This window comes from Urocampus carinirostris, chromosome 5, assembly GCF_059441175.1.
Source record: "Urocampus carinirostris isolate Australia breed hairy pipefish chromosome 5, RoL_Ucar_1.0, whole genome shotgun sequence".
NCBI classification, from domain to species: Eukaryota; Metazoa; Chordata; class Actinopteri; order Syngnathiformes; family Syngnathidae; genus Urocampus; species Urocampus carinirostris.
In genome coordinates, this window is record NC_142353.1 from 15,808,670 (window position 1) to 15,834,325 (window position 25,656).

Consider the following 25,656-nt stretch of genomic DNA (forward strand, 5'->3'; position numbering starts at 1 on the left):
CTCAGCTTTGTGTACTGCAATTTCCGCTCTATTCGCAGGTTGTTGTAGGGAATTTGCTTTGTAGCTCTTCTCAGCGTGGTATTCATTCAGCACCTCTAGTACCTCACATGCTGACCACTTTTCGATGGTTTTTGATCTGTAAGTGAGTGCCAGTTCCTTGCATGGGCAGTTCCTAATAAACATGCGAGTAACCTCTATTTCAGGGTTGTCAAATGTTTTGCCCTGCTCACTCAAGCACTCAGAGGCAAGGTCAGCTGCTCTGTTTAGTCTCAGCCAGTAGTCATAGGGGTCTTCCTGGTCTTTGGGCAAAGTTGAATAAAAGTCAGCTAAAGGGACAGCAGAGTACTTGGTACAGCTAAAGTATTTCCTGAGAAGACTATAAATCATGTCAGGGCGGGTATAGATGTCTATATTACTGTTTCTAATGCCAAACCTAACTACATCTTTAGCTTTTCCTCTCAAATGTATAAGGATTTCCTCTGCTTGCTCTTCAAGTCTCACATTACTCCTTTTAATAAATGTCCTCATTAGATCTTCCCACTCATGTATTGTTATTGAGTCTGAGCCATCCCCAATAAATGACGGCGGTTCCTTAACCTTTCTCTGCGTAACCACCTGACTCAATCTGTTTGCTACATCTTGTGTGGCAGCAGCGTTAGGAGCTACTATATTATGTGACTGAATATTTGAGAATATGCTATCAGCCAATTTATGTCCTATCTCCTGAATAATATTTTTCATCTGATCAGCTACACCCTCAGAAATGTCACTCGTGCTCTGATTAAACATGTTTCGAATATGTAAATGAGTCAAAATCACAAAATAAATCAGTAGCCTGAGTAACACGTCACTGTATAGCAACTTTAAATACTGTGAGCTGATGGCTTCATGAAACGATGTGGCAGGTAGGACAGTCCTCGGTTCGGAGAGTTTGAATGAAGTCACGGGTCACGGCACCAATGTAACCGCGGTGTACGTGTCCCACCAAAGATCCACATTCACGCTGGACTGGATGATGAGGTTTTTATTATTACAGTTTCTGCAAATGGATGAGTCACAACATTAGCTTTTTCTGCTGGGTCTGATCTCTTTGATCTCTTTGTAGTACTCTGGTAAAACTGACAACAAACCCCGCCTCCTGGTCACATGTTAGAAGCCAAAACCAAACCCCACCCCATACCAGCAGATGGCACTGTTGGACTCAGCATTGCAGGACATTTACCAAAAACTATACACATATTTTAGCAGGAATTTCAATAAAATAAAAGTTATTATTACACCCGTTACACTATTACAGAAATCTTGCAACAGAAATACCACAAAAATTGTGACTACAGTAATGGTAAAATAATAAATAAAGAAATACTACAAAGACTTTAGTGTGGACATAGTTCAAAATACTTCTACAAAAAAACACTACAGTAAGACTATAATACAAAAATAATTTTACATAAATATTATGAAAAGAAAAACTACAAAAATACTGCTACAAAAATACATTAATCTGATAAAAAAAAATACTGTAGAAATACTACAAAATAAAAGTACAGTAATATTATAAAAATACTACAGAAATACTACAAAAATCAGATCGCATAAATACCCCTAAAATACAACTAGAGTAATTCTTCAAAATAATGGGCTGTTTACGCCCCACCAATCATTCTTTCCTCACATTTGCGTGTGAAGGGTCATTACTGAGTTGGGTTGTTCACACCAGAGTTTGCCTCGTTTGCAGATCAATGGTGAAACGTCAAAATCCTCCCAAGCAAAGCACCGGTCTCTGCGATTTTGTTGATGACAATATCATTGTCTGCAGATAAAGCTAGCTCTTTTTAGTAAGCCGACTCTCAAAAAACCTTACTGACTTTACTCAACTTTGTGCAACTTCGACATTGACTTAAAAGTACCGCATTGAAAACACACCACCAAAGGAACCAGTGTTGTTTTTTTTCGGCATGCGCTGTAATTCTGAATGAATTTGCAACTAATTTCGCAATTTTGAGTCCTGATGTGTAGATTTTTTTTGTGCGCGGATGTCTGTATAGTGCGCAATTGCGTCCGCACGCAATTTAGAGGGAACATTGGCTACTTGGGCTTGCGCTGAATAGGACCAAATAGACGATTTAAGTGTCAAAATAGTCGATTGGAGAATGAGTGCACGAGCAAGGTTAGATATTGCAAGTGAAAGATACTTATATTTTTTAGATATTTAAATTTTGGATTTAACTACATTGTAAAAATGTTTCTACATTAATTTGGCATTTTGGGGGTGATAGTTTTGGTTGCCGTGGCCAACATACCCCAAAACAACAAGACTTAAGATATTGCTTGTAGGCCTATGTGTTATCATTGTTTTTCCTTATATGAAGTTAAAAACGACTTGCCCAATAAAGCACATTTTGTACTCATTAATTTGGCTGCTCAAAATGGAACAAAGTATAGATTGTGGCATTGAGTAGAAACACTACTTTTTATTTTTCTCTTTTTCTCTCTTTTCGAATGGGAAAAAAATCATTGCAAAACATGTAATGCACAATGTCCCTTTAAGGAAGCAGATGACTACACCTAAGAGGTTGTCATTAAAAATAATGTATTTTTTTTTAATTGACCACACACATCAAATGTCTAACCACTTGAATGCAAAGGCCCCTCCTAACATTGAAGAGATGGGGAAAAAAAATCTCAGTGGGGCACCGTGGAAACAGCTCGGGTAAAAGTAAGTTAGTAGAATTTATAAGTGGCGAGATGCAGCATCGCTGCACTGAATAGCAGCATTGGGCTGCAGTACAACGCCGCCGTGCTGCTAGGGTGATGGTCGCCTTGACTGTGGGCTCTGTGGGGCCCGTTACAGTTGTCCCCGTAGCAACACTCCATTTTGGCTCCAGAGCTGCTGCCGCGAGCTTTGTCACAGAAAGCCTTGTAGGTGCACGACTTGAGCACTGTGTCTGCAAGGGAAATTGCACAAAATGAACACTTGTAACACTCCAAGGAACGCTTCGGGAAAATACGGAGTTGCAGTAGTCTTCCATTGTATTACACTTAACTTTTCGCTGTTTTTCATTGTGCATTGCGTTCTGCATTCTGATTGGCCAAATAGTCACCCTGCCCCTTCTCTGCCTGTGTCTGCCTGTGTTTCAATAATGTTCCGATCTAAGTCGCACACGGATGTAAAACGGCTTGACAAATTAACATCACGTACACGGAAATCATTTTCAATTTCGAGTATCTCTAAAAGTCATCACGTTATCAAAACGCTCCATACCGACAAAGACACCAGCGGCTGGGCCCAAAAGGCAAAAGAAGATGCTTTCTATAACCAACAAACATGGACTTCTCGACATGCTAAAGGAAGCTAAACGTGGATAGTGTTCTGAACTCATTTTCAACCCTGTTTAGAATCAATGGTGCAATATAGAAGCAGGATTAAAACTAAAATTCAAAATTATAATTTGACAGTACATACTATAGCGAAATTTAAGTTAAAGAGCTGAGTTTATTCATTTCAAACTTGCCTTTTTGGAGCACCACATTGGTTTTTAGATAATAATATCAGGAAAAAACTTTTTTTTTAGCTGATCTGAAGGGTTGGCTACACACAGCTTTAATCAATTCTTTTCACCGATTTGAATAGTTCAACATACTTTAATCTAGATACACACTCTTGGATTCATGGAATTTTCTTTACTAATAATCTACTGGAGAAACTTGAATAGAATACAAAAACAAAACAAGGATAAGAAAATGAATCAAAGAAAGATATAAGTTGAGATTTTGGATAAGAAAATAACGTTGGCTTTAATTTTACTGTGAATTTGCTCCAACCGTCCTCCTGGGTATTGATTGTCAAGGCAACCCGGAATGTCCTTTTGTTTTACAAATGTGAGATAAGAAATGCTCAAGCCTGTAAATAGGGTTTGTTCTTTGTTTTTTAATTTTCCATAGAGTATTAATTAAAAACATAAAAAGTAAATAAATAAAAGGATTCTACCTCGCGGATTTTGTTTGACTATTGTGTGTCATTTGAAACGCAAACCCCACAAAAAACGAGGGATTACAGAGTGTGAACACATTGACTTGTGCCCACCCGCTATTAGACTGACAGCATACATCAGCCTATCTCAGTCGTGCACACAATCACACCCACACAATACACACACATACAACCTGCCCCTCGTGATGGCCATGTGCTCTCTGTCTTAACAAAATGAACGATATGTTGATACCATAGGCTTAACCAGCCTGTTTAGGAGGTTCCCATGCACCACCCAAATTCAACCCAGGCACCCTCGAAAATTATAAGCATTTTTTATATTTTCTTTGAAGCTGGTGTGTTTAGTTTGAGGTGGCCTTTAAAACTGAAAGTTAAATGCCTCACTGAGTTCAAACAGCCCTTATGCTATATTTTCCATTGCACCTATCTGCTTTGATCTTACTTTTTCGTTCAGGCAAAATAAGCCCCCAAAATTAGTCGATAGCAGCCTTACATTTTCAAATGCCGTACTCCACCTTTAATGAAGGACAGCATGGGCCTAAATATGATGAAAAACGCTAGATCAAAAAAAAGTAAAACAAAACAAAAATGTGAACATACTGTACAGAAATACAGTACTACCCTGCCTTGAAATGGTTAAGTCCATTTGATTCCCTGCACCACTCCTCTTTGGCTCGGCTAGTGTCACTTGAGGCATAGCAGCGGAGTCTGTGGAGGCTCCGCTGTATTACAGTGAGAGTCTGTTTTACAGTAGTAATTTTGAACAACTATTTTACAGCCCAATACTATGACTTTGTTATCATCCATTTTTATTTCTGTGAAAATCACCATGTTCAGATGAGAGTCTATTAACCACAGTAACTATAAAGCAGGGGTCTCCAACCTTTTTCAAGCATCGAGCTACTTAATTAGTACAAAGTCTATCCAGTTTCATATGAATTTCTAAAAAATTCAACTTTGTTAGATGTCTTGCTAAATTGCTAAAAAGGTAAACAGGTAAAAAACTAAAAAGGAGCTTGGTGACTGGCAAAGTAAACAGCTAAATAAATAGCTGGATAGAAAACTATTAAAAGACTTGATAGTTAGCAAGAAAAAAGGCCAAAATTTAACTTGATAACTAGCAAAAAAAAGATTAAATGTTAGCGAGATAGGATGGAAACAATATAAATAGCTAACTGGATAGCTAAAAAAGTAGGAAGGTGGGGAGCTACAAAATGCACATTTGCTTTATAAAACCCACAATTAGAATTTAGTTTGTTGCATTTCCTGTCAGATAAAAAAATAAAATATGAATACGGTAAATACATTTGTTTAATACATGAATATATTCTCATTTGATTCTCTTAATTGCTTAAAAATACTTATTATTACTTGAATACATTTTTTTCGTCCATGAAGCCCTTAAACTGTAAATCATATATTTGAATTTTAGAAATTAAAAATCTTGTTAATACTAAGTTATTACTATGTTATTAGCACGTTCATTACAGCAATTAGGGTTAAATAGACTCAGTCAACCAATAAAATAATCATTTTTCTTGAAAATCACAATGACCAAGCACTGGTGAGCTATTTTCAGAACATGCCTGCAGGCACCTCAGCAGTCTTTGGGGGGCACCAGGTTGGAGACCCCTGCTATAAAAAAAAAAATACACAAAACCTCCTCCCAATTTATTTGTATATGGTGAAACTCCCGAAGAGTGTTAAATGATTCTGAATCTCTTTGGGTAAAATTATTATTTCCTTTAAGCAGCCACATATTCTGAGTGCTCAGCACCCCCAAAGCTCTGAACCTATAATCAACCTTGGTTGATACCAATGACAATAAAGATAATTCAGTTCAAAATCCGCAGAGTGAACCGGCGTTAACCGAAGCGCGAAGTAGCGATGGGTCTCTGTACTGTACATCAAAAAAAAACAGAAATCCTTGAACTACTCGGTGTGTGTATGTACTTACGAGGCCCAGTGATGGTGGCGCAGGCATCAGCGTACTGCGGGCAGGGGGCTGAGCCTTGCTTGTTGCAGTCATCCTCGCTGGAGGCTGCACAAGTGTGGCATTTGAGGGCCTTACCTGTGCAGACAGTACAGGGTACAACACCTGATTTGATATGAAGTCTGCTCACCAGACATTTCGTTTCAATAAATGAAAAAAGCAATGGAAGCATCACAGAGTGTTTGGAAATGTCACAACAACTCCATTTAACATGACAATAATGAGGAGAAAAACAAAAACTGAATAATGAGACAAATGAGAAACACTAGAGTACAATGAATGAAAAAATTGAATTTAACGTTAATAATTCATTGCTTCAAAAGTCAATGTCATCTAAAACAAAGGTGTCAAACAGAAAAAGGGCCAGATACAAAGAATGCCTGTAAGCCAAGACCCGACTGATCGAATATTCAACTTTTTTTAAAGGACTTACATAATTAAGTGAACCTAAAAGAAACTACTGAAAACCTAACAAATATATTCCAATATTATCAGATAGATAAAGCAATAGTTTTCTGAGGCTGTACCAGTAATCTTCAATGATCAACAGACAAAAAGGATCATTCTATTTTGGATATAAATCTTAATAAATTGAAAATTGGATGCAAGATCCGTCCAGGAGCCTTTGGTTTCTATTTTAGCAAAAGGTGGGCTAAATTTATTTAAGAAAAAAAAAAACAATATCAATTTTCCATCATTCACTCAACTGAATCATTTTTAAAAAAATACAATCAGATTGAGATACAAGAAAATGCAAATATTATTAAACATTAATGTACAATAATAAATACACACCTTTCTTGGTGTATAATATTAACGTGAATCAAATCTTCTAACAGGCTCAAATTGGCCCGCGGGACTTCACCTTGAAATAATGTCCAGGAGACGAGTATACATAGTACTTTTGTTTTTGTACATAAAAAAAAAAAAAAAAAATTCTCAATAAGAAATTATATTTTTAAAGTGTTTCTGTAGTGCAGTGGTTAGCACATTCACCTAACATGTGAAAGATCCCCGGTTCGAGATCGAGTGGAAACATATTTTGGCCTGGAGAGGAATGAGCACCACCGGTTGTACTTGCCTAAGACACACCATAGGAAATGGTGCCCCTACAACCCGGGTGAGTAAAGGATCAAACCCAACCCAGCCCAACACCATTAGTGTTTCTGTAGTGCAGTGGTTAGCACATTTCCCTAACACGCAAAGGTTTGGGACCCAATGGAAACATATGTTGGCCTGGAGAGGGATGGGCACCACCATGCTGTACTTGCCTAAGACACACAATGGGAAACGGTGCCGAAATGGTGTCACTACGACCCTAGTGGTTGAGGTATCACCCCCGTCTTATAAGAAATTATTAGATAACGGTACATGCACATTCCCTCACACTCATTACTTATGAATAACCGAAGCTAATGATACATTGTGGAATGTTTTGTGGGATGAAGTGAAGAACTAAGAATGCAACAGTTCTCACACATACTTAGATTCAATTGTCAAAACTAGACCAATTTTATTGGTAATGAACTAGCGAACTGGCTAATCAACGAGTAGTTAGCTTGAGCGGCTAACAAGAAGGACTACAGGAAGAATTTATTGAATGCTATCAGGAATGAGGACTAAGTAGACGCATGATTTATGTGGCTACTGTAAATATGACCAAAAAATGTAAATTTATTAGTAGCGAAGACGCTGATTTTTTTCAAATGTCTTTTGTGTGATGAACAAAGTCTATCAACAACTTTGAGATGAGGGATGGGCGGGTCAAGTTATCAGTGGCATTATGGGCCTTTTCCAAGAAAATGACTGGTGATGGTAGCAGATACCAGGATACCAGCCTTCCTGTGCGGAGTTTGCATGTTCTCCCCGTGTTTGGCTGGGTTTCACCCAGGCACTCCAGTTTCTTCTTACATCCCAAAAACATGCATGTTAGTGCAATTGGCTTGTCCAAATTGTCCCTATGTGTGAATGAGTTGTCTGTGTGCCTCTCTGATTGGCTGGCAACCAGTTCAGGGTGTCCCCTGGCCACTGTCCGAAGATAGCTGGGATGGGCTCCAGCACCCTCGCGGTGCAAATAACGAATGCACAAATAGCAGATACCTGTATCAACTGTCCTTTTTAGACCATAAAATAATCAGGAACTCAGTATCCTAGGAAACATAATTTCACTAAATGAATGCATTATTAAGGAAAAATATTTTCATGGGACTTATGACTATGTTTAAATATGAGTTTTTGCAAAAGAAATGGAATTTTATGGACCCATGATATCAGTATGTGGTCTTGATGACATCCCTATTGAAAATAACATGTGCTGAAGACAATTCAACTCAGAAAATGGATTAATGGGCGAAACTAGTAGGTGTTGACTAAGTGAGAACAGCTTCAACCATGCAGAATACAATTAAATCACATTTTTATTGTTATTCTAACAATCCCAACAAAATTAAAACGCCCCACCAGTTAGTTCAAAAGGAAAATGATTCAAATAATATTTAAAAAAATTGTACCTCAAATCATTTGTTAACTAAAAAAAAAAAGCATTCATCCCACAATTGCACAAATCACTTGTGTAGCAAGGCAGCCATAAGGACATAATATATCATTTATAAGTTTGTCTGTCCACCCAAGAAAAGGTGGAAGGAGTTCAGGTATGGCCACCTCTTCTAAAGGCAGTCAGTTAGGTTACCCTAGATGTGAGAAATGCCTGAAAAAGCTAACTTGGCATGTTTTGTTTTGCTGACTCAGCAGCTTTCCTGGAAAGACATTTTATTACATTCTATTTTTTTACAAAAATGGTTTTGCAGCTCAGCGCGGTGATGCTTCACTGTACTTACTGCCATTGCGTAAAATACGTCTCTGGACCTATTCATCCTTGTTTAATATAGTGCATTTCCACCGTCTTTCTGACAGCAACAGGAGGCCCAAGGAAATGTATTTATTTTAGAGAGAATACAAATGTCAAATTCCAAATATTTATTGAACGTTGCATGTTTTAGCAACAAATCTAAAGAAAAGCGGAAACTTACTGTGGTTAGCCAAAGAGAGGACCAGCAGGAGGACAAGAGGAGCCTTCATGGTTGCAGCAAAACGACAGGTCCAGCGAATGAAGTGCTGAGCCAAGGTAGTGATAGCAGAAGGACGACAAATCCAAGTTTGACGCTTCGGAAATTGAGAGGCATCTTGCAGCATTAAAATCTAATCCCACTAATCTTCATATATGTTGCACAGTCAGAGCCTCGCACTAATTGACTTAACTGAACAAGTGTGAACAGTTTTTGTTGTGAACCCAGGGACCATTTTTAAAAGTAAGTGACACAGTTTCAGTTTAGACACTTGAAACAATGTTTTTTGCTGCCCTGCTGTGCTGATTTTGATGGTTTATGCCAAGGGTATTGGTGCGGACACGGCGTACATAATATTAGTGGAGACAAAACAATGATTGCTCGATATTGGTTCATTCCAAAAGTACGCATTTGGTTCATGCGAACGAGTTTATACTTTTAAAATTATTGTACCTCATGTGCACTAAAGTACTGTACAGTGGCTTGCGAAACTGTTTGGCCCCCTTGAACAATGTGACCTTTTACCACATTTCAGACTTCAAACATCAAGATATAAAAATGTAATTTCTTGTGAAGAATCAACAATAAGTGGAACACAATTATGAAGTGGAACACACTTTATTGGTATTGATATGTTTTTTGGTGAACCATTCCATTGTAGCTTTTGCTTTATGTTTTGGATCATTGTCTTGTTGGAAGACAAATCTCCATCCCAGTCTCAGGTCTTTTGCGGACTCCATCACGTTTTCTTCCAGAATGGCCCTGTATTTGGCTATATCCATCTTCCCATCAATTTTAACCATCTTCCCTGTACCTGCTGAAGAAAACCAGACCGAAACCATGATGCTGCCACCACCATGTTTGGCTGTGGGGATGGTGTGTTGAGGATGATGAGCTGTGCTGCGTTTACGCCAAACATAACGTCTTGCATTGTTGCCAAAAAGTTCGATTTTGGTCTCATCTGATCAGAGCACCTTCTTTTGGTGTGTCTCCCAGGTTGCTTGTGGCAAACTTTAAACAACACTTTTTATGGATATCTTTCAGAAATGACTTCCTTTTTGCCACTCTTCCATGAAGGCCAGATTTGTGCAGTATACGACTGATGGTTGTCCAATGGACAGATTCTCCCACCTCAGCTGTAGACCTCTGCAGTTCATCCAGAGGGATCATGGGCCTCTTGGCTGCATCTCTGATCAGTGTTCTCCTTGTTTAGGGTAACGGCCCGATCTTGGTAGATTTGCAGTGGTCTGATACTCCTTCCATTTCAATATTATTGCTTGCACAGTGCTCCTTGGGATGTTTAAAGCTTGGAAAATCTTTTTGTATCCAAATCCAGCTTTAAATTACTCCAAAACAGTATCTCAGTCCTGCCTGGTATGTTCCTCGTTCTTTTTGATGCTCTGTGCACTTTAAACAGACCTCTGAGATTATCACAGTGAAGGTGCATGTATACAGAGACTTGATTACACACAGGTGGATTCCATTTATCATCGTTAGTCATTTACATCAACATTGAATCAGATTCTCACTGAACTTTTGAAAAGAGTATGGTGCACTGAAAGTAAAGGGGCTGAATAATTATGCACACCCACTTTTTCGTTTTATTTGTTAAAAAAGTTTAAAATATCCAATAAAGTGTGTTCCACTTCATGATTGTATCCCACTTATTGTTGATGCTTCACAAGAAATTACAGTTTTATATATTTATGTTTAACGTTTGAAATGTGGCAAAAGGTCACAAAATGCAAAGGGGCCAAATAGTTTTGCAAGCCACTGTATATATCTGACTTGAGGATTAATATGATCTCAATTTACACAAATATTTGAACAAAACTAATACATCTTATCTCAAGATCCCAACACAACAATGTGATAATGTAGCAGGAATACGTGTAACCTAAAAGTCAATGTAGTAAATCATTAAGTTTATTGAAACCCCGTTAAAAAGTGAGTTCAGAATAAATAAAGTATATTTGACATTTAAATATTTAAATTTGATAGGAAACACAATTGTAGTGACTATTCAATCATAACTAAATTATCAAATGAAATAATCTCAATTATATAATATTTCTGTGTTATTCCAGGTTTTGAAGGAAAAAAAAAAAAGACTTCATAAACATTTTAGTTAGCACTAATAGCACATCATTTGTCATTGCTCGCTGCAGGAAGAACACACACACCAGCGTTGACGGAAGACAGGACTTGAGATTTTCAATTGTTGGCAAGACAATTCTTCATTTTGAATCCAACCGGTGATGGTGTGATTCAGAATGGACAAAAATACAGATCTAGAAAAGTTTTGGGCAGGTTTTTTTCCCTTCCCGATTCCTTGTAAGATTGGACATTTTGGTGAACCAAGTGGCAACCTAACCCAGACCAATAATCCAACAAGAATCCGATTCATCATAGAGCTCTGCATCAAAGTTTGTGGTATGAATCCGATTTTTCCTTTGATCTTGACCGTAGATACCTGAACTTTTGAGAAACCAACAATACACATGGATTTGAGATTCCCTAAATTGAAAAACATCAGAATGGTTTCCTTACTTATTTAATGAACCTCGTGAATCATTTGACTGGTCATCCAGATTTGAAGTGTATAGTGACTTTAAATTCCGACACGAATACAGATTTAGGTCGATTCTAAAATCTATTGATGAGCATAAAAACACATTTTGCAAATTATGGGTTTATCAACTGAAATAAGAGTAGATAAGGGGCCATTAAACTGAAATAGTCCCACTGCCCGATGATTCTGGGATGGGCTCCAGCACCCCCGCGACCCTACTGAGGATAAGCGATGTAGCTAATGAGATGAGATGAAGGGGCCATTAAACTGAAATAGAAATGAAATAGTAAATAAATAACAAATTTAGGATTTCTCACCCAAGACCTTAAACCAAATGAGTGTTCTTATACTAGAATTTGTTAAATGTTGTCCATTGAGGTTTACTGAATTGCAAGCTTTTTTTGACTGATGTTTCCTCTATTAATTCTACCACTCATCATACCTAGAACTAGTCAATTGCTTTTATTCCCTCTGCATAACAGCATAGGTATGTGGTTTGCAATAATATGCGGTCTGTGCAGCCCTTTGAGACTCCTTGTGATTAAGGGCTATACAAATAAACATAACTTGAAAAATCAATGAAGTAATGGTTGTTTTTATTCAAACAAATAATCTCATACAAGGTGAGATGCTTTTCCCCTCTGCTTTACACATCACAACAAAAATCGGATGACAACAGAGAAGAAACAAGAAAATCATGATTTAGTCAAAGTGCAGAAAAAGATCCTAAAAATGATAACTTCAATGTGTCACTGTTTGAATTAACCTGGCAATGCTGAATACTGATATCAAAGCCCACTAACTAAATAACGTTTTCCCACTTAACACCTAGTTAGAAGAGTTCAATACTTGCCATTAATCTCTATTGACTGTTAAAACCGTAGATTTATACTCATGAGGGGTTACAAACTCGCGGGCCGTGGGGCATTTGTGGCCCTCGGGGTGATAGTTTGAGGCCCCCGCCTTACCGGGAAAGTTAAAGGTACAGTGTGTATTATTTGACCACTACATGTTGTAGAATTCTGTCATGCAACCTAGAGTGTTAAAAATAACAAGTTAGAATAAAAATCTGACACAAAGTGACCATTAAACAACATTTTTATTTTTGCCCAGCCTTTTGCGGGTACCATTAGCAGCAATATGTTGGACAATTATGTCAACTTCCTATAGGTGAGGCTTATGTTACATAATATGAATGCTAATATCTCAACATTTGCACATATTTATGATTGTTCATGTATTTTTTCTAAATACTTCTAAAATGTTTTTAATGCATAACATTTTGACCCCTAGGAGGCACTGAATACTCCACACTGTCCCTTTAAGTGCAGCGCGAGTGTATGACTGACTGGTTTTCATATAAATTCTTAAAATTTAGATCATACTTTGTGTAGGGAATTAGAAAAATATATTTGGGTAATGTTCCTATGGGAACTTTTGTGGAAAACCCAACTGGGCCCAAACTCACAAAAACCTTAGCTCTGGCTGCCGCCAGGTTAATTGGGTTTGAGACCCCCGATTTCCCTTTCCTTCTACCACAGTGCATGTTTGGTACCTAATGCACAATAGTGCTGCTCCAGTAAGGGTTGTTTTTTGTTTCTAGTAAAATTACACAGGACAAAATATGGCAGTGTTAACACAATTTCCAAGAAATATTGATTGTCTGCCTTTTCCAAATCTGATAGAATTCTGTGCAAATGTATGCCTTCGTAAAGTCGCTGAAGTTTTGCATTGAAGCAGAGCAAATGTGCAACAGTAAAGAACCCCCTGACCCTTCTCAATGCCTCCAGGAAGAATTACTCGGATAGCTGACTTAACATAAGACAATCCTTGTTAAAGTCTTCACAGTGGCAGATCTTTGACACAAGTTTGTAGCAAATTTAGCCTGCCTTCAATTTGCCGAGACCGTGCGCGACTTTCACACTTTTCGTATTTCACCTGAGCCTCAAACGCATCATTGTCCATTGGCAGGATTGGTAAAGAAGCATGTGATGGCCACATAATTCATCGAAGCAGGTGACGACATGTGTAATGTTCCTTGTGCTAGTTCTGACAGGAAGCACTAGAGGCAACTTCAGGTGCAGGATAGCACGAAGGGGCATAAAGTTGGAGGAGCGGGTTTGGACATCTCGTTGGATGGAGGCATGCAATGATGTCACAGAGGCTCGTCTCAGTCAAATCTCTCCATTTTGGCAATGAGCTCATCACAGATCTTTGTGAGCTCCACAATCTCTTGATTCTGTAGCACAGACAAAAAGGCTGGGGTTAGCGCAGAGATCTAGTAATGGGGAAATTAAGCGCTTGAAATGTCTTATAAAATGGGAATTACCAATCCATCTTTAAAAAGAAATGAGTCATTGATTAAAAACTAGCATAAAGCTTCGTGAAGCATCACTTGTCCATCACTACTTGCCTTCTGCGACACGGCTTGTTCCAGAGACTCGTTTTTCATTTGTTCCTTCCTCAAGCTGGCGTTGAGGGCCAAGCTCTCAGAAGCTGCCCTTGCGAGCACCTGAGCAATCTCCTCGTTGGCTCTGAGTGAGGCAGACAATAGACAGAGGATTAGCATCTCATTGTTGTTGAGAGCTTGTTTTTCTTACTTGTCGAGCTTCTCCTCAGCATGGATTTTCAGTGTCTGGTATCTCTGCTCTTCCTGCTTGACTCTGGCAAGATACTCCTGAGCACATTTCTTCAGCACCTCTTCATTCTGTAGACAAAGCGCACACAGATATTTTCTAAGTGTGAGTTTTGAGCGCAAAAGAATGACAAATTAATAATATAGTCTTATTGACATAGTTTGTTTTAGGTATTTTTAATTATGTTTTAAGTATTTTGATATTAGTTTCATCCAAGTGTATTTTTGTTTAAGAATGTTAAAATAAGTGACATCTGAAAGTGGAACAAGAAAATACAGCATGTCACAAAAGTACACCCATCACATTTTTGCAAAGAACTCATTACAATGTTTATGGAACAAAACTGAAAAAAAACATTGCTTGAACACAAAAGAAATCTGTGTAAAGCTTAAACAGCAAAGTAACCCCCCCTAAACTGAAAATATAGCCATCAATAACTAAACCCCCGGCAACAAAAGTGAGTACACCTCAAAATGTCCAAACAAATCACCGCTTGTCATTTTCCCTCCAAAATTTCATGTGACTTGTTACTCTCTCTAGGTCTCTGGTATGATTAGGAAGCAGCTGTGTTCATTTTGAAGTACACTCAGTCATACTGGTCACTGAAACTCCTAACATGGCACACAATGGCAAGAAACTCTGGGGACCTTAAAAAATGGATTGTTAAGACTACATAAGGCTGCCCAAGGCGACAGGATGATTGCCAACACCCTGATTTTGAGCTACAGTACAGAGGCCAATATCCTCCAGTGTTTTAAAAATAAATCAGGATGCACTCAAGATAGGGCTTGTGTTGGCTGTCCAAGACAGTTGTGTGAACTTGCACAGCATCACATCCAAATGCTATCTATAAAAGATTGGGGCAGTCAGCATTGCTGCAGATATTGAAAAGGTCATACACTTCAGGAACTTTGATTTTAAGGTATATGCACTTTTGTTGCAAAGTGGTTTGGCTATTGACGGCTATATTGTGTGTTTTTTTGAGGGTCCAAATACATTTACGCTGCTATAGTGGTCTACACAGACTCCCTTTCATAGTGTCACAAGCAATGTTCCTTTATAGTCGTTCAATTAAACGTTATAATGAAATCTTTGCAGAAATGTGAGGGGTGTTCTCACTTTTGTGACATACTGTATAACTTGGAAATGTATGTATATTTTTTTGCTGCATCTCTCTTTGATGGTTTTTTTAGTAGGAGCCATCTGATAATAAAACTAGAATCTATAGGGTTTTTTTTTTCATTTCATGAAAAAATTATTCATGACTGATGGGAATTCCAAGGGCACAAAATTGTGACTAACTCATGGGTAGAAAAAAAAAAATGCTCTGCCTGATAGCCAATAACAGTAGTATCCAACGGGCAGCACTGCTAAATCAAATGCTAAATTTGACTGTATAACGAAGAGACGCACGGCGGCGCAGTGGTTAGCGCGTGTGCGGCACAGTTCTAAGGTCTTGGGAACCTCCTGTGTGGGTTCAAATCCAGATACCGGACTTCCTGTGCGGAGTTTGTATGTTCTCCACGTGCTTGCGTGGGTTTCCTCCGGGCACTCCGGTTTCCTCCCACATTCCAAAGACATGCATTTCAGGTGGATTGGCCGGTCCAAATTGTCCCTAGGTGTGAATGAGCGAGCGAGTTGTCTGTCCCTGTGTGCCCTGCGATTGGCTGGCAACCAGTTCAGGGTGTCCCCTGCCCACTGCCCGATGATTGCTGGGATGGGCTCCAGCACCCCCGCGACCCTACTGAGGATAAGCGGTGCAGCTAATGAGATGAGACGAAGAGACCACTTTCACTTTTGTGTGTTTTGACTCTCTGGGGAACGCCAAGTATTTTTCAACATCTCAGAATTTACCTTCTTAAAGCCTTCCAGGGTGCCCTTCATATTCTCATAGCGCCGAAAAATATCAGATAATGAGCGCTCCACTGAATTGAGGTCCGTCAGTGCGGCATCCTTCTGCATGGTTACAGCTTGCAAAGCCTTCTGGGAGCTCAGGCTGTTTCTATTCTCGTCCTCTGAGAAAATAATTGTTAATAGTCAATCTGCGTCAGGAAAATAAATGGTGAATGTGCACATTCCAATAAGAATATACTTAGCTGCAAGAAAAAAATAATTAAGTACTTGATTGTGCTATGGCTTATACTCTACTCTCCATTATATGGACTTGACTCACCAATCATCTGAGCAATTGTCTTCTCATACTCGGCAACAATTTTTCTGTAAACGCATACAACATTTTGATAGTCTGTGGTTGGTTTTATGTCTGTCAGCCTTATCCTCACCTCATCTCACCGACTTCCTGTCTGCTATCCTCATACTTCCTCTTCCACTCGTCTAGTTCCGCCTCCTTACTTATGATCTAAAAATAAATAAATAAAATCAGCTATCCAAGGCATGCATAGATTTAAAATAAATGAAATCGGAAAATCTGTACCTCGTTTTTGATGAGGGTTTGCACGGCCTTTTTGTCCTCCTCACTGATGCAGATGAAGTCGAGAACCTGACTTCCTGTTTTCTGCTTACTACTTCCTCCAGATTTCTTCTTCCATGTACTTGGGTCTTCATTGTGCTGAGGCAAGAGGAAAAATGAATGTCTGCTTGAATTAGATAGATAGATAGATACTTTGTTCATCCCCGAAGGGAAATTCACATTTCCAGCAGCATCCCTGAGCTGAGAACAATCGAGAACAATCGAAAATAACACGGGAGCTGCTGGAGTGGCTGCCATTCGTGACGGCGCCGGAAGAAAAGATTCAATTTGACTCATGTACAAACAAACAAACAAACAATTGAATCATGTACAAACAAACAAAATATTCATGTTTCAATAAGTGGAGTGTTAATAAAATGGGGGGAAAATAATTTCTGATACTGATATAACCAGGTAAAACTAATTTTAAGTTACCTGACCAGATGAATGTTGTGCCATCTCACCTTTCCCTCTCTTACCACAATGTCAACACTTCTAGTTGACCCCTTTTTTACAAAATCACTTTTCAATATGAGCAGAGCATGTCAAACCTTTTTTCTCTTTAAATCGTACTCATCCCCCTCCCCATGCATACAGCCTTTGCCCTTCCTCGGATTAAAAAAAATGTTCTTTCTAATCTCACACTTGATAATCATAATCCATCTGTCACCTTTACAGAAGAACTATCTGGCCACTGTGGGGCACGTGCCAAAAGAGTTGTCATGTCTGTGCAGCAGGACTCACGACTTGCATTTCAATGAATACCTGTCAACCTGTACGTTTTTGCCGTATAAAATAAGTTTATTATGCATTTTAAGACGTGTACGACATACAAGAAAATCTGTACGGAAAAACGCAAATTTGTCAATTATGGGTATCATCCGGTATACACCGACCATCACGAAAAAGCAAATCAATCAAGTCAAACGAGTTCGCCGCGGTAGCCTCTATCTCTGTATCGTTTTTCTGTTGCAAACCAAGCGAGCGTTTGATGCTACTGTACGCATGCGTCTGGCGCCTCGCATTTCATGTGGTAGTTGTGTAGTGAAAAGAAGTCCGTCTCAACTCATTAAAGAGAGCCGGCTCTCAAACGGCTCGCTTGCTTTGATGCATGATATTAGGAATTATTATGTTGCATAAAGTTAAGAAAAAAAAAGGAAGTATAAAAAGGAGAAAATGAAATAAGACAGGTTTGTGGTTATCCCTTTAGTCAGTATATTACCAACAATAATTTAATGCAGAAATGAATGCATAATTTGAATAAGAAAATGTATTATTCTGCTTAATTATATTTGCATGTATTTTTTTCCTTCTACAGTGAACGTACAAGCTAATTAATTTTTTACCTTTTTTAATAATAAACCTCATTCATGTCGAGCAACTCTCAACAAAATGTTATTTAGATATATATATATATATATATGCTATAACGAAACACACATTTACAATATAACATGTTAAACTACATAAATAAACATGTTTGAAAAAAATATGGTGTAAGATTATTTTGTAAGGGAAAATACGACCGTTTGCAAGGGCATGGAGCCGTGGAGGTTGACAGGTATGTCAATGTGTTAAGATTTTTGGGAGACAAAGTCCATGTTAATCAAACATTTAAATTTAAAAAAAAATGAATGTGCAGTTCTTACCTGCGTAGAACAGTCTGATTTTCCTTGTGTTGAAAGTTCTTGGCCGATTTGTTCTGAAAGAGATCATTTATGAGTTTCCTAAACCAGACTTCACAGTCCTTTCAAGATACAGCTTACATCTTGTATAGAACACTTAAAGTCAAATACAACAAAGGATTATGATTAGGGTACGGCGTTTTCAACTAAAAACAAACCGAGAGGCAAATATAACTTGGGGAAATTTGTGTTTAATTTTCCATATTTAAAAGAGGAACTTGTCCGAAAACAGGTTTTGACAATTGTTAATGACGGATTGAATGATTTATAATAATAATAATAATAATAATTTCCTTTGTATTGTCATTCTTTGTAACAATGTACACAGAACGAAATGTCGATACACCTGACCCGTTGTAGCGAGTCGATGCAGCCGCAGCCAGAGGGCGCCGCCATTATACCAATTAGGTATGTCTCGGTTGAGGCGCGAACCAGCGACCTCCCAGTCTCAAAGCGGGCACACTAATGTCTGTATCCGAATTTGTTAGTTACATACTGTCAATTTAAAAAATTGTTTTTTGTTTTTAGTTTATGTACCAGGAAGTGCTGATATGTAGGAGTAGAAATGCTAATTAGAGAAAACAATGGAGCAAAAATACATATAATAATAATAATTAGAGGCCAAGCTCATAAGCTTGGCACCTTGGCCTTTCCATGAGCCAATCATTTAAAATGTATTTTTGTTGTGTGCTGTGATCAACTTGTTTTTATTGAAGACATGTAATAAATCATGAAGCTCCCCTACTTTTAAAAAGAAGCAGTGGATGCTTAGACATGGGAGGGCAACTTTTGGGTTAAAATATTTGGCAGTGGTCTGGGAACGGGAAGGAAAAAAACTGATTAATTGGATTTTTTTGTATATACCGATATAGTCTTAATCCGATACCACACCGATTCACGAGAAGAATAATGTACACCTATCAAATATTCCTCATTCTGTCTTCATTTTTGAGGCATCGTTTTTATTTTTACTTAACTAGGCGTAAACAATCGCTTCATGCAAAAATAAAGGCATACATGGAGAAGTCTTTTTAGAATAGCAGCAATGATATGCATATATGAACATATACAAGTTCAGTCATTTATATGTACGGTGTTTCCTTTTCTAGTATCTCTAGAAACGGACGTTTTCACCAAATTGGTTTTGAAACACTAACAAAGGCAAATAAACATCAAATTGGATAATATGTATTGAAAATGGAACAGGGCTAGCTCAATATTTTTTTGCATAAATTTGATAAAGTACAGAAAAATGTAGCCAGCTATTTGGGTTTAATTTTAAAGTCCACATTAATGCTTCATGAAAATTATTTTTATGGGGCTCGAGGGGACACAAACAAAGGGATACTGGGAACAAGAGCAGAACCAAAACAAACCTTTCTTTCTTGGGAGTTCTTCATTAACCGTTTTAAATAAATTCTTTAACATTTTTGTTTGGTAGGCTGTATGTTGGCCCACCCCTGACTGTTCTTCAGAATGCACATTTTATTTTGGATGCAAGCCTGAGCTCTAGCGTTTTATCTTTGTTTTCATCTTTAACTAAAAACGTGTATGCAATGCTGATGTAACTTCATGCTTCTTGGAAAGTGCTCGTTTTACTCGCCAAACAAAGGGTTCTTTCCCATGTTATCTCCTGAGCACGGACGTTTACACAGCAAGACCAGACTTGTTTGTCTTCTCAAACAGATAAGCGCCGATTGAACGGTACAGTCATAGCGCACATGACGAAGTGTATTTACTGCAGCACAAATTCATATCAGCCAGTTAATCATTTATGTTGGCTGTACGTAGAACAGTGAAGACTAATGACCTTCTCAATGTCCTAGTACTATCAACAGATTGACAAAAGCTGACTCCATTGGCAAATAAATAGTTGTGAACCTATTCAGAAGTATTGATTATAAGGGTGGGAATTCTGGCATCGATCCAAGTAAGTACATATCAGTATCGATGGATACCAATACTTCTTGCATGGAAATGTCCCGATCATTGAATAATTGAACCCTTCCACCTTGAGTTAGTTTATAATTACGATAAACACAGCACAAAGATTTTAGGCAGTAAAAATGTATCATATTTCATCAAAACCAAAAAGCTAGAATATTATGAAAGTACAAATATTGTATGACCATGTCGACTCGAGAAGTGAAGTACTTACCATTGCAGAATATTTAGAAAATAAAGTCAGTGGTGCAAATAAAGTGTCAATTGTCTCTCACTGGCTCAATTGGCATAGTGACAACATATTTCAAGGTTATTTGTTCAGGGACAGTAACATGTTCACATTGTGGTTGCAGCTCCCTGCAGGGTGATCTTTTTTCACGTTTTTATGTAAATCTGTGGGGTTGCAAGAGTAGCAGACCGCTTTACCATACTAACTACAACTGGCATTGTCCTTTTCTGTAGTAGAAAAAAAACTGTCTGCACCGTGCTGCACTTCCCATGTGTCATTTTCAGCTTCTGGTAAGGGATGCCACAGGTTTGGCCCCCTCTTCTACTTGGCAGGCAGGATACAGCAGCAGGCAAGACAGGGCAGGGCCAGGTTCTAAAGGTTAAGCCTGCCATTTAGAAATAAACAGAGTGGCCAAGGGCGCTGAGAGAGTAAGAAGATATGATCTATCAACATAGAGAAGCGGCGCTTTTAGGGAATCGGTGGAGGAGAGAAGTATTAATCTCAGGACAATAGTATCAATCCGTTCTAAGTACTGGCTCAGTATTGATGATATTGATATTTGTATAGATCCGCCCACCCTTAATTGATCATGCTAACATGAGGTGGCAATCAATGAACATATATATGCATTCAAGTCACATTTCATTATGCTTACCACTATTGTCCTTTTCCATTTTGACACATGTGCTGCTGGCCAACTTCTCCTCATCAGTAGCATGATAGCCATGATCATCCTTTTTTTCCAAAAATTATAATTAGCAACAAAAAATGAACACATTTTTGTGACGCATATATCAAGCACTGGCATCCTTACTTGGCCACTGATGTCCTTTTGTGGAGGCTGCTCCAGTTTTATCTTACATGATTTACTGAAACAAAATAAGACCAAAGATGAGTAAACAGAGGGGAAAAAAATAACCCAAAATATAGTTTGACTGAAAACCGTATGACATATCGACAAAAAGACTCAGAAAACTACATGAAATATCAATTTGATTACAATTACATGCATGCATTTGGATTGAGTGAAAATAAAGCGGTTTTAAAAGTGCTCTTTAAGCAGCATTGTTTAAAGACCAAAATCCCTCTTTATAACGCGACGCTCTCCTGTGGGAGATTGACATTTACACAACAAAGTCTTCACTTTTGACATTTCAATCATATTTCCTGGTGTAATCATGCTTTCACTCAAATAAAAAAAAAATGATGGCACCATTTCAAACAGTGATTCGTTTGTGGTCGAGAGGCCAGATTTGACAGATTAAGCAGACGCATAATGTAATTTCTTCCGGCGCCGTCGCGAATGGCAGCCACTCCAGCAGCTCCTGTGTTATTTTCGCTACTTTTGTGATTTATTGTTTTTGTTTTTTTGCTTACTTTTTCAGTGGCTGCCTTGCAACACTTGTAGCACTTTGGATTACTTTCTATCCTATGGATATGGGTTTTAACGCGCAAAAATGCGTATATTCAAGAAATCAACTCCTCGACCTGAAGAATTCTCAAGCCGGCGCGGTCCCCCTTTTACCTAACGAGGTGAGGCGACCCTACCGGGGGTGCAGAGCCGTTTTTTTATTTTTTAAACCACACCACCTACATTGCATATTACCGAATCTTATTGCAATATGTATTCTGTGTAGCACTATTTAGTTATTCTATATAACACGCTACAGTGGGCATTTGCATATTGTATTTTTGTTTTAATATTGTATTGTTCTCAGCGAAGGGATGCTGCTGGAAATGTGAATTTCCTTTCGGGGATGAATAAAGTATCTATCTATCTATCCATCTATCTGTCTATCTATTTTACCACAATAGGGAGACAAATCACATGTCAACCACAAACCAAAAAGGCAAAAATGTATATCTCACGGTTTCCATGTATTTGAACAAGTGCGGACTTATGACCTTCTTAATGTCCTAGGTGCAGTGTTTTTCAACCTTTTTCGAGTCCATTAAAAATCACAACAGTCCATTGAACATGTTTGGATAGATAGATAGAGATAGATAGATACTTTATTCATCCCTGCAGGGAAATTCACATGTGTTTAAACTAAATTACTAGCAACAGTTTCATGTATTTAAAAAAAAAAAAAAACTTAATTTATGTTACTTAAATTAACATTATTGAGCTATTATCACTGGTGGTCACCGCTTTGCTGTAATTTTGGATTTATTATGTTTTTAATCAGTTTAAGTTTTACGACATTTTTTTTTTTGCCACAAAAATGATTCGTGAGAGGCAAAAAAAAACCAATCTACAATTGACACAAATATTTTTACTGCGTTCCAGCCTAGCCAACATTATAATAATAATTAAAATCATTAAAATTAGGATGATACGTGACTTTGCAATGCCATTTCAATCAGCTTGTAGTAACTCATGAGAAGATTATTAATAAAAAGAAAAATACAGTAATCTAATGCAACCTACTGATATGGATGAATGTGACAGCTGATCGGTGGAAGACAGCAAAAGTACTTAAGAGAGCCTGTGTTTTTTTGCAAAAATATAACTGGGAAATTACCTGCATGCTAGTATCACAGCACTCTGGTTTTAAAAACACTGGTATAAAAAATATAAAATGAACAAGTTACTCAGATAACATTTTGTGGCGATAACTAATATGATAGTTTTCCGATTGGTATCATTGTAGTTCAACCTGAGACTAAAAAAAAAAATGGTGACACAAAAGAAGCAGTCACCCTTCAACACTTGGACACTTGGATAAACAGTACACCGAATTGGGCACAACACAAGCCTCAATCATTTTTACAAAGCTTTACATTTCTTACTATTGTAAATTTTATTTTAGCTATATTTTAAATAAGCAAATACTTTTAAGTCGGTGCTTGATTCATCACATCACAATTATCGCTCAATTTGATTCTCAACTCATTATTTAAATCCACAATTGTTTTTCATAGTAGTAGCATGGAGGTTCACTTGCCTGGTTTGCATGTTTTAGGATGGATTCAATTTCCACTCAAGATTGCAACAAGTGTTGTTTGTCTAATTTTATAATGCACGTGTTCCAACCTGCACATGTTGTCGTCATGAATCCAAATATCCAAAATTCCAACACACATCAATCAATCAAGGTGCAATTGACCACACATGTTGGAGTGCAATACTCCTCCCAGTCTGTGCCCCTAATTTAGAGTAAGCAGGGTTTACCCAAATGCTCATTCTGCATGGTTAACAAATAAAAATAGGGTCTGAGATTTAAAATGTTAAACGTCAAAAATCCTGGCGCAAAAGAACGAAAAATCATAACATGCTGCCGCCTCCCAAAGTCCAATATTCACATTTACCCAATGTGTTTTATTGGAAAGGAATGACCTTACTCACATTAGGAAGGTGATCCATCCATCCATCCATTATCTGCACCGCTTATCCTCAGTAGGGTCGCGGGGGTGCTGGAGCCCATCCCAGCTTCGGGCAGTGGGCAGGGGACACCCTGAACTGGTTGCCAGCCAGTCGCAGGGCACACAGAGACAGACAACTCACTTGCTCATTCACACCTAGGGACAATTCACACGAGCCAATTACCCTGACATGCATGATTTTGGAATGTGGGAGGGAACCGGAGTACCCGCAGGGAACCCACGCAAGCACGGGGAGAACATGCAAACTCCACACAGAAAGGTTCGATCTCATGACCTCAGAACTGTGCCACACACGTGCTAACCACTGCGCCGGTGTGCTGCCCAGTAAGGTGATCAATTTCAATAAATAAAACTATGGACACAAATAAAACCCATGACAGAGTGAAACTGCAGTAACTGAGGAATTAGTTTACAGTAAACACACACTAAAGGTACAATAATTATTTTGATAGGTTCCATTAATATTAAGCACTTTGTCATGCATTTACATATATATGTAAATTAATTATCTATTGTAAACCAAGACAATTGCTGACAAAAACACCACCACATTAACGAGTTTTTTTAAGTGTGCCTTGGCTCAAATAAGCTTGAAAAACACTGGTATAGGCAATTGTATTGCTTCAGCGCAGTAAAAAAGTATTTGCCCCCTTCCTGATATCTGTGTTTTTTGGACTTTTATCACTCACAAAGGTTTCAGATCATCAAACCAATTTTAATATCACACAGAGACAACCAAGGGGAATACAGAATGCAGTTTTTAAATATAGATTCCATTTAGTAATGCCCCACAAAAAATCAAAACCGAGCTGGACCTATGTGAAAAAGTAACTGCCCCCTGAACCTAATAGTGAGTTGGGCCACCTTTGGCAGCGGTATCAGAAATCAAACGTTTCCGATAATGCTGAGTAGGAATTTTATCCCAATCTTCTTTGCAAAATTGTTTCTACTCTGCCATTTTGAAGGGTTTTCTAATATAAACTTCCCACATCTGGTCACACCACAGCATCTCAATTGGATTTAAATCCAGACTTTGACACTCTAGAACAGGGGTGTCGATCAAGTTTGACACAAAAGCTGAAATTTTTAACTGTGAGAGTCAAAGAGCCACACCACGCACTGATCTGGCATGACAGACAGACACAAACACACACAATTAAAAACATATTATTTCCCATAACTCCTTACAATACGACAAATATTGTTCTTGTGTTGATTTCAAGGAAAGTGTCCACCCTCAATAAACACAAAAAAAAAGACTAAAGATAAAAAAAGAGCCACAGTATATAGAAAATATGATGAGGCGAAGATCTGCATTCGGCTCTAGAGCCATGCGTTTGCCACCCATGCTCTAGATCCTTTTTTTTTTCTTTTTCTTTTTTTGAGCCATTTAGGCGTGGACTTGCTAGTTTGTTTTGGATTATTGTCCTTCTGCATGATCCTATCTAAGAGTGCTTCAGTTTGATGGCACGAACTGATGGCCGGACATTCTCTTTCAGGATCTTCAGGTAAACACCAGAATTCATTATTCTGTCGACCTCAGCAAGTTGTCGAGGTCCTGAGGTAGTAAAGCAGCACCAGAACATCACACAACCATGCTTTACCATGCTGACAGTGATTTGCTGGAGTCCTACAGCCTTGGAAATGGCTTTGTGACCTTTTCAGGACTGGATAGATTTCA

General features: G+C 38.2%; 2 protein-coding genes across 5 annotated transcripts in view; both read right to left on the bottom strand.

Moving 5' to 3' along the window:
- Positions 1–1,009: 1,009 nt before the first annotated feature.
- Positions 1,010–9,175, bottom strand: LOC148365569 (uncharacterized). 2 transcript variants are annotated; one of them, XM_088335953.1, is made up of 3 exons: positions 9,017–9,175; positions 5,952–6,065; positions 1,010–2,948 (listed from the first exon to the last, which is right to left on the bottom strand). In XM_088335953.1, exons 1-3 carry the CDS (start codon positions 9,063–9,065, stop codon positions 2,725–2,727), a joined length of 387 nt encoding a protein of 128 aa, XP_088192079.1. In that variant the 5' UTR covers positions 9,066–9,175; the 3' UTR covers positions 1,010–2,724. The 2 variants fall into 2 exon arrangements, with proteins under 2 accessions (XP_088192079.1, XP_088192077.1); XM_088335951.1 differs by having other exon boundaries at positions 5,952–6,092; positions 9,017–9,157.
- Positions 9,176–12,203: 3,028 nt separating this feature from the next.
- LOC148365570 (transforming acidic coiled-coil-containing protein 1-like) overlaps positions 12,204–25,656 on the bottom strand; it is a 39,924-nt gene continuing 26,471 nt past the window's right edge. For all 3 annotated transcript variants that reach the window (XM_088335949.1, XM_088335948.1, XM_088335950.1), the window contains exons 4-13: positions 21,403–21,457; positions 21,244–21,322; positions 18,380–18,432; positions 16,695–16,829; positions 16,543–16,619; positions 16,434–16,477; positions 16,115–16,275; positions 14,225–14,331; positions 14,038–14,158; positions 12,204–13,863 (exon numbers count right to left, since the gene is read on the bottom strand). In XM_088335949.1, coding sequence (XP_088192075.1) covers positions 13,795–13,863; positions 14,038–14,158; positions 14,225–14,331; positions 16,115–16,275; positions 16,434–16,477; positions 16,543–16,619; positions 16,695–16,829; positions 18,380–18,432; positions 21,244–21,322; positions 21,403–21,457 — 901 coding nt within the window. In that variant the 3' untranslated portion in view covers positions 12,204–13,794. The remainder of the gene's footprint in view (positions 13,864–14,037; positions 14,159–14,224; positions 14,332–16,114; positions 16,276–16,433; positions 16,478–16,542; positions 16,620–16,694; positions 16,830–18,379; positions 18,433–21,243; positions 21,323–21,402; positions 21,458–25,656) is intronic.

Bases quoted from the DNA above. Each gene is read 5' to 3' on its own strand.
- LOC148365569 (XM_088335951.1), bottom strand. From the start codon at position 9,065: ATGAAGGCTCCTCTTGTCCTCCTGCTGGTCCTCTCTTTGGCTAACCAC. The intron at 6,093-9,016 runs GTAAGTTTCCGC...ATATCAAATCAG, and splicing joins CCTCTCTTTGGCTAACCACA to GTGTTGTACCCTGTACTGTC. The intron at 2,949-5,951 runs GTAAGTACATAC...TTTCCCTTGCAG, and splicing joins CGCCACCATCACTGGGCCTC to ACACAGTGCTCAAGTCGTGC.